Here is a 9,857-nt window from a genome sequence, read left to right as displayed (position 1 = left end):
CTTCTCAAAATGCAGGTCTGACCATGTAGGTAGGTCATATACACTTACAAAAATATTTTATTAAAAATAGATGTCAGCACTCTGTACAGTGTTAAAGAAGGGCAGGGATGTTGTATTAACATCAATCTAATAGAGATTAATTGAAAACATAAGCTCTTTAAATATTAAACCAAATCCATTTTCTGCCCAGCCTACACAGAATAGTACATCCTTGAAACATAAACTTGATTGGCTGTAAGTGAAGATAAAGTCATGATGACTAGCAGTCTGAGAAACAGAAGACACAAACGCACACACCGGCATCTTAACAGCTGAAATATGAGGACTTCTGTTCAGTTAATGCCACCTGTCTAATTTAGCGTATATGCACTCTTAATTACTCACAAAAGCCTCCTTTCTTTCACAATTCTCTTCTACTGTTATAAGCAAAGACAAATCGCTGAGATTTAAAATAATATACAATATTACATCAAAAGCAACATTTGTGACATTCACCTAAGTAACATGTTCACAGTTCATCGTTACACCATTTTCCTTTGTTTATGCAAAAGTCATGTACTGTTCCTCATCTTATATGAATTGGAGCACAAATAAACAAAGCATTAAAGCTCAAGAGTAATTTCTCTGCCTCTAGCTTCCAAAAATGGATTTGCAAAAATAATAAACATGTTCAAACAGGTTTCCAGAGCACTCCCCCATCTTTCATTGGTTAAACAAACATAGCTCCGCCTCAAAATCACCCCATTGGTTGAGGCAATGTTGCTATGCTCAAACAAACAGAGCAGTCAACCTTCAAATGGCTTGTTTATAGTTTGTCTCTACATATTGAGATAGTATAGTAAAACATTTTAACAAATTATTAATGTTGAAAACGTCATTTTACAGCCAATTAACGGAGGTGTGCTCATTCTAAAGATTGAATAAAAGAGTACTAAATTAATAAATCTGTAATAATAATAATAAAGGGAGTTAGGAGTAGTCTTAAAGGGACAGTTCACCCAAAAATTAACATTCTCATCATTTACTCACCCTCATGTAATTCCAAAACTATGACTTTCTTCTGCAGAAAACAAAAGAAGATATTTTGAAGAACTGGTTTTGTCTACACAATGTAAGACAGTGAGGTCCAAAACAACACTTCCCTCCACTGTCTTGCACTGTATGGTCAAAAAAAAACAATGAGACACTTTTTAAAATCTTCCTGGTGGTAACCCTGACGACGGGGAGCGGATCTGATATGCTGGCATGTCTCCTGTGGCAGCTGCATGTACAAATATACACCAAAATGCATTATTTGACAGATAAATGGGTAACATTTTAATTAATCATAGTAACATTAATCCATTAGAAATTAAAATGTTAATGTTACCAATAAATGGTCAAAGGTGTAACAAACAATATTTTTTAAATGTTATCTGTCTTAACATCTCTGTCTTAAGATCAGTGGTGACATATATATATATATATATATACTCGTGCGAAGACATCAAAAAAGTAATTAAAATAATAATAATAATTTTATTCATGAAATGTATTATTATTACTATTATTTCCAAACATATGGAAGCAAACAAGAGTCCACAAAGTAAGTTTTTAAAATAGGAAATAAAAATGATCATTATTTTTGCAATTCTGGTTCTTGTGCATAATTACATGTAATTACAAGTGTATAAGTAATTCATTAATTACATAATTACAAGTGTATGATTTATTATTATTTTTGATAATAATTATATATTTTTTTAAAACTTTTTTCCAACCATATGGGAGCAGTGTAAGTAATAAGTTGTTATTTTGAGTAAATAGCATATATTATTTTATTTATTTATTGCAGTTCTGTTTAGTGCTAAAACTAGAGAAGAAAGACCCTTACTGAAAATTATCCATTGACCGGGTATATTTCATCTGACCAATAAAAAGGCACATAACACTGAATCTAACCAATCAGCTGTGACTTCTATTGGGACCAGGCTTAAAAAGCAAGTCTAATTGGATTCGTTAGTTTATGCAATAAATCCAAAACAATATCAACAAGCAGTTACATAAAAGACTTCACATCCACTCAATCGACACAACATTAAAAACACCTAAATCAACAATGAAAAAGCACATTTAAGTAGGCTACAACAAAAAAGTTGCTGGTACTGTACAATACAGTCAGTTTTAATGCTGCTATCAGACAATGTTCCCAGCAGTAATGTCCTTCAATAAACTGGATATGATTTGACTTGATGTGTATGTGTGTGCGTTTGTTATCAGAAAATATGACAAAATGCTGACGTCACCACATGCGTCGTTGCCCAAACCCCCACCCGCCTCTCCGCCTCTCCCTCTCCCTTCGTCTCAGCTTCGGCCGGCTTCCAGGAAACAGACTGACGTCAAACAGAAAGTCCCTCCCCCCTCTCATTCTCTCGCTGCTTTTGTCTGTCTCTCTCTCAATGATTCATGTGTGTGAATAGACAGGCAGATTTGGCAGCCTGATTTCGTAAAACACAAAATGTCAATGAGTGTGTTTATGACTGAGAAGAAAGTTTCAACCACATAAAAAGAAACAACCAAAAGAAGCACAAAAACATGTGTCATTCTTCCACTGTATGTAGACTGATTTTCTCAGAATGTTTACAAACTTTTGCACACGATAAAACTTTTTATTAGCATTGCAGGAACCTAATACATCAACAAACACTTATTAACAGTAATATTCACTGTATTTTTTATTATTACAGCCTATTGTTATTATGTTAATTACATTACTTTTGAAATTGCTGACATTTTCTGCAGTGACAACCTATACTCCAACTAAAAATGTAAAAGCGTTTCATAACTATTGTCATCTATATATTACATACTTTATAATCTTTATCATAATTACTATATTAAAAATTATACTTATTATTATACTTGCATTATTATCATATGAACTCATATTAATTGAGAGATTACACAGGATCATTTAAAAATTACTAAAAAAAAGTGAAAAGTAACTAAAACTCAACCAAATGTCCCATATTCAATAAAAAAAACAATACAATGAAATTCTCCTTTTTCATCTTTAGCTGCTACTATTTACCAGTAGTAAATTACTTATTTAGTTAGTTACTTATTTACCAAATGAAAAAATACAAAACTTCAGGAATGCATAAAACATAAATACATTAGCATCACACTGGCTTTTCCCTTATAAAACACACACACACACACACACACACGCGCGCGCGTGCACACACACACACACACATACACACTCTATCTCACCTGACTCCGTCTCTTCCCCAGTCACTGCCATCTCTATGCTGTAGTAATCCAGTTGTAATTGTCTTTTGAGCGCTATCTTCAATGTTTCCTCTTTATTTCCTCTTAAAGCTCTCTCTTCCTTCCAGCTGGTTGAGTGAGTTTCTCTCTCATACACTCTTTCTGACTGTCTTAGTTTGAGTTGTGACACTAAGTGTTTTGCCTTTAACTCTCCCTCCCTCTTTCTCTCTCTCTCCCTCCCTCTCTCTCTCTCTCTCTCTCTCTCTCTATCAGATTACTATTAAGAGCATTGACATCACTATGACATCACGGCAGTCTCACAGGGAAATAACACACTGTCTCTGGAGAATGCCCTCCCCACACGTGTGTGTGTGTGTGTGTGTGTGAGTGTGTGTGTGTGTGTGTGTGAGTGAGTGAGTGAAAGAGGACACTTGCTTTGTAATAAAACATCCATGCTTAAATTGGTGGCCTGAGGAAAATTAAAACTGACTTCTAATGAACTGTGCAATTGCATGGAATTTAAATATTTAAGTTGATAGTAGAAGAGGAAGAGAAGAGAAGAGAAGAGAAGAGAAGAGAAGAGAAGAGAAGAGAAGAGAAGTTGAGTTTGATGTACAGTATTTTTAGATCATGATGACGCAAAAGCATTTCAGCACAAACAAAAGGATACTGTGCCCATTTCACCTCATAACACTAACACAGGCATCTGAAATGGTACACACACACACACACACACACAATCACACATTAGTAATCCTATCACACTGTTTACATACATAAATAACTCCAAATATATCTTTAATTCATATCTGTTTCAACAGGTCTGAAACAGTCATTTGAAACAGTCTCTGTTATCATGATAAAAACACACTGTTTTTATCAGTATACTGTTTTGTTTGCAGAAACATATTACACATTATATTATTATTACATATTATTTATTCATAAATATAAAAAAAGAATATAAATGTATACTAGTATAAATTATTAAATATTAAAACAATTACAAATATCATACTTTATTAAATATTATATTAATTATATATTATAAAGTAATTAAGTAATATATTTATATTTGTATTAGGGGTCGACCGATTATCGGCACCAATATTAAGCATTTTTATGGTTATCTGTATCGTCCTTTTCAAAACTGATTTGCCGATAAAATAATTTAAAAGCATTTAAAGAAAGTTTTTGTCAGAGCATTATTCTTCATTTTGACATTAATTTTCATTTTTACACCAGACGTATATTGGATCAAAATATCGGTTATCGTCTACTTGATCTGTAATAATCGTCGGCATCCTCCCTGAAAAACACATATCGGTCGACCCTTAAATGTATCTAAACTACCTCACTAAATTTAGCATTTGTATGTTAGATTTATGCTAATATAACAAGAAAAAACTGTTTGCCAAAATGGTAAGATGCATTTAAGATAATTAAAAATATTTGAAATACTCACTGAAAACAAATGTAATATCCCAAGGATGTTTAGATATTTTACTGGAAAACAGGACCAAAATACAGATCAAGAAAATGATTATTGCAATGTTCAGCACAAAGACTGTACCAGGGTATCAGGGTACATTTATTATTATAGTTATCTATGGTATTATCCAAAACTCATATTCAAAGTTGGATTTCCAAGCAATAGTGAGTCAGTTCACATGCTGAACTCTTATCTTTGCAAATCAAGGAGATTTTCAGCCGTAGTTTGTCAATGTCACATCAAAACAAATTTAACCAGTTTCTTCTCAGTTACTGCAAAGTCTGGCACTTCAGCACATAATAAAACAAGTCTAACAATTTTCCCACACTGCAACGTTCAGTTCAGTGTCCTTCCAAGTTCAGAGCCCAGTCTCAGCAAACACAGCTCATACACACATTTTGTTTTTGTGTTTCAACATCGCTGAAATTACAACAATTATAACGCGTTGGAAAACTACAGATTTTTTTCCCTAGAAAAGTTCATAAAAGTTCAAGTGTCTTACCTTGAACGAGCACTTGTCCAGAGGTCAGCAGTAGCTGTTGGCCGGGGTCTCCAGGCTGGGCGCCATACTGCAGGATAGTGGCCCCAGGCTGTGGTGTGGCGGGGCTGGGAAGAGTCAGAGCCTGAACCCCCTGCAGGGCCTCTCCTCCAGGGCCGGCCAGCTGTATTGCTCCACCCTGAGTGATCGTAACTGCAGACACAAAACAGTTAGTCTTGAATCTGCCCAAACACCTGGTATATAGCAAATGATAAGGGTTTAGTACATTTGGGAAACATTTGCGCAATATCTAATGAATTGGTCTTTCGTAAGAATGGGCTGATGAACAACAAACCCCCTAATTTTAAGGGTAGAGTTTTAAGAGTTCACATTTCATGCTGCACAAAGACATAATAGTTTATGAGAAATGAACTTAAGCGTACTGTATTGCCCGGAGCTGGTCTGGTAGATTGGAGACGGTGCCATCACCGTAGCAACACTGGAGGTGGCCAGGGTTTCTTCCTCTAATTTCTCCTCTTCCTCTATCCTTGGCACGGCAGGTACGTCTGATGACAACTCATTAAAGATTTTCCTGAAAATACATATCTAAGTAAATACATTTACTTCATCTGACAATCAGAATATTTCACTAAATTTCAGGAAATTCTGGCAAAAAATCATTATGTGTGTTGTTGGTGTATGGATTTCTGGGTATTATTGGATTTGGAGTATTTTGTTGTTAAATGCAGGGATGATATCATGATCAGGTCAGGTCATGAGGTCATGCTATTGTTAACTTAAAACTATTAAAACGAATCATTTTCAGTAAATAAAATAACGCTAAAATTAAATAAAATATCAATTTACATGACAACTATAACTATATAATATAATATTAGAAATGTTGTCTTGGCAACTAGATGAAGAACCTGAAGATATATAAAATAAAAGGTAATAATTCAAAATATTTAAAAAATACTATAATAGTTCATAAATATTGCAAAAAATGTTGCTCAAGAATTGATCTCACCTGTAAGATGGTCGTCTGGACAGAATCTCCCTTCTCTTCTGAGGATCTGATGGGTTTGAACCCGATCCACCAGTATCAACAGCTACCTAAAAACATCCAAACACAAATATACACATCTTAATTCCAAATGAGCCTTTAAAAGCATTTGTGAAGGGGAAAATTATCAGTGAATAATAGCTATATAGACTGCTTTTTTTGCCAAGGCTTCACTGTCCAGGACATTCTTTGAAAATATATATTTTGGGATATATTGATGATAGAAAAAAGTCATACAAGTTTGATACGACACAAGGGTGCCTAAATATTGACATAACTTAAATTTTTGGGCCCTTTAAAAAGCAATAGAAAATGCATTTCTCTTGAGATAACAACCGTGCCATCTCCTGAGCAGATTTGATTTGTCTGACGTGGGCTTTGTGTGTGCGTGTGACCAACAAGATCCGATGCATTGACTCTCACATTACTCAAATCTCATTACTGCTCCGTTCAGCTACTCTCACTCTTGTTGTTACTGTGTCAATCTGCTTTTCCTTCATCCCATTGATCCCAGGATGAGTAAACGCAGCCTGCGATTGGCTACAGCTCTAACTGCTGCAATGTGATTGGTCAGTCTCTCCAGGTAAAGGAACAGGTAAATGAATAACAGGATTGTGCTTCAATGGCTCACAGATCAGCACACGCTTTGGTTTAATAAGAGTGGACTTTATAAATGATCACTTTTACTAAGATTTGTATTTGGACTAGTCCTGTACAAATGCCTTACATCTATACACATAAAACCTGTATGTGTGTACCTGCACTGTTTGTATCTGAGGTGATTGGATAACAGAGGGCTGTGTGGTCTGAATGACTCCCTGCACCTGTAGTGTCTGTACATCAGGTAATGACACCACAGACACACCCTCATTCACCTGAGAGAGAGACAGAGACAGAGACAGAGACAGGGATGGTAAAAAATGTCTGACACTGTTTAGCCCAGTGTTGCTAAATGAATTGAAATAAAGCTGAAATAACATAAAACATAAATATTAGATGAAAAACTTAGACAGCTAAATTCTTTTAGCTGATGAACACTGAAACTAAAATTAAAACTGATAAAAAAAATATTCATTTCTTGAAAAAATAAATAAATAAATGTTAACTGATAAAATAATCAAACTGATAATAAACAATAAACTGATAAAATAATAAAATATAATAATAAAAATAAAATATAAAAATAATTTTATTTCAGCCCATTGCCAAGGATATAAAATATTAATAAAACAAATAAACTACATAAATACATATGTAAAAATAAAAACGACTAAAAATGAAAAAAAAAAAATTCTTAGAGTTTTAGCAAAAATTAAACTGAATAAATAAAAATGATTCAACAAACTAATACAAACTATAATTGTATTTTAATGATACTAAAATAACACTGTTGGTAAAAATATATTATATATATTATAAAAAAATTAATTAAAGCTTAAAATATTAAATAACAATATTTAAAAAATTTGAAAAATAAATAAAAATAGCAAAAGCACATAAAAAATTACAAAAATTCAAACTAAAATTAAAATGAACAATATAATTTATTAACTATAAAGCGAAGCGCAACGGCGATATATGTCGGCGCGCTGCCCACAAGGCTATTGGTGCCGACCAAACTCTTTTTTTAACATTTAGTCTGTAAATATTTCAGTCTGAAACCACATATCAAGTACCATGGTATTACCATGTTTTTTTGGACACAGTATCATAATAATACTATGGTAATACTATGTTTTTTATGGCAATACCATATTATTATGATGTTATTATGGTAATTACCATGCATTACCATGTTAAGTATCCTGAAGATCCACATAAATCCTATGGTATATGAATACAATAATCAAACCATCTCATGGCAGTAATTGAAACCAAGCATCACTGTACCATGGTACCACCACAGCACTTTTTTGCTAAGGACTGGAATGTGTAATAGTATCTGTAAATAAGATTTAGAAACATTTTCCTGAGTTTATTCAAACATAATGCTTTATCAAGCATTTGTGTTTCAGTGTGGCATGATCTGTGTAACAGGTGTCATATCTGTGGAAGGCTTGTACCTGTGTGAGTGAATCAGAGTCTGACTGTACCTCACTTATTACTTTCTCAGTTGCATTGGCTTCCTGTTGCGCTCTGGTTGCAGTTTCCATGGAGATCGGCCTAGCAACAGAGCAGACAGGAAATGCACAGTCAGCGCTCTGTAGAGTCACACGTCACAAGATTTTAAACAGCCTACTGCATTTAACATAATAATCCATTATTTTAGCCCAATGTCTGCCAATCTAGTGGTTCAAAATGTGACGCAATAAAACTGCTCTGCGTTTGTGAGTGTTTGTGTTGAAATGCATGCATTTGTGAAACATTGTGCACTGAAGAAAGCAGTTTCTTCTTTTGCACAGGGGGGGTTTTCATCTGTTTACAGTGTAAATGGACTTCTGGATTGGGCTTTCCCTAATGTAATGAAAAATGCATGACAAATTTATGGTAAAACAGAGGATCAACCTTTTAATACTATTTACTAATTGGGCTTGAGTAGGTAAGAGAAACTTACCAAAATAACTTGAAGAGAAAATAAATTAATTTCTATACTATACTTCACTATTTTTTTTTTTTACATGCATCAAACATAAGTGAAATTACTGCAATTAAAGAGTATGAAAAAATTATATATAAACCCCCCAGATAATGTAAAATTGAATGTATCATGATACAATACTGGCTTGGTTTAAATGATCAAAAATTGCGCGCGCACACAGCGAGCTGTAACGGCCGCGTGCACTTCCTCATTCTATCTGAACGGTTCTTGGCCAGTGCACAAACTTCTAAGGAAATATGAGGAAACATAATTTACTCCATTGCTTTAGCATGCTGAGATGATTCCTTCCAGTGCTGATTTAAGGGTGCATTATGTCAGTGTTCGCTGAACTTCTGTTTCCTCGCTGGACTGACAGAACAAACGCGCGCAATCTTTGAACAGCTCGCGCTTATGTAACAGCAATCGGTGGCACGAGGATATGACATACATAACTGCAACATTCATGGGCTTACAACTAAATACTGGACAGTAAAGCAACTGGCAAAGCTTTTAGGTTCTTAAGGCAAGCTGTCTACTGTATTTATTTGCATAGTCCTTGACCAAGCTGCGTCATTCTCCACAACCTCAATTAATTTTTAATATCGCCAACACTGCATTTAACTTGACCTTTTTGCTTTGTTACTTAGATTATATTTCACAGCAACGCTGATTATTATTTTTAAAAACACTCAGAATATGAAATCTGCGCGCTTTTTGTTATTGGCAGGTTTCTTTTCTCGTCAGCAGTAGTTTAACGCGCAGGTTACACCAGGAACCGCGTCGTAGACAGCTCCGCCTCGTTGCACATATTACACTGAGAAACTCATTTAATAGCAGCTACATGTTCGTCTTATGCGCTCATCTCCAGATCCTCTCTGGCGGGCGGCGGCAGATCGAAATGCCAGCAATAACTTACCCGAGTTTTACGTAGAGTCTCGTCACTCGTTACGGGTGCAGAGGAAGCCCGACTCGCTGCACACGTAGAGCCCAC

General features: G+C 34.7%; 1 protein-coding gene across 1 annotated transcript; it reads right to left on the bottom strand.

The window, feature by feature from the left end:
• Nucleotides 1-1,190: 1,190 nt before the first annotated feature.
• LOC107557791 (cyclic AMP-responsive element-binding protein 1-like) lies at nucleotides 1,191-9,857 on the bottom strand. The gene is made up of 7 exons (XM_016241329.1): nucleotides 9,783-9,857; nucleotides 8,382-8,451; nucleotides 7,047-7,163; nucleotides 6,253-6,338; nucleotides 5,666-5,814; nucleotides 5,247-5,435; nucleotides 1,191-1,261 (listed from the first exon to the last, which is right to left on the bottom strand). Exons 2-7 carry the CDS (start codon nucleotides 8,439-8,441, stop codon nucleotides 1,191-1,193), a joined length of 672 nt encoding a protein of 223 aa, XP_016096815.1. The 5' UTR covers nucleotides 8,442-8,451; nucleotides 9,783-9,857.

Source organism: Sinocyclocheilus grahami, unplaced genomic scaffold, assembly GCF_001515645.1.
Source record: "Sinocyclocheilus grahami isolate Dianchi unplaced genomic scaffold, SAMN03320097.WGS_v1.1 scaffold620.1, whole genome shotgun sequence".
NCBI lineage: Eukaryota > Metazoa > Chordata > Actinopteri > Cypriniformes > Cyprinidae > Sinocyclocheilus > Sinocyclocheilus grahami.
This window is presented reverse-complemented; position numbering and strand designations above follow the sequence as displayed.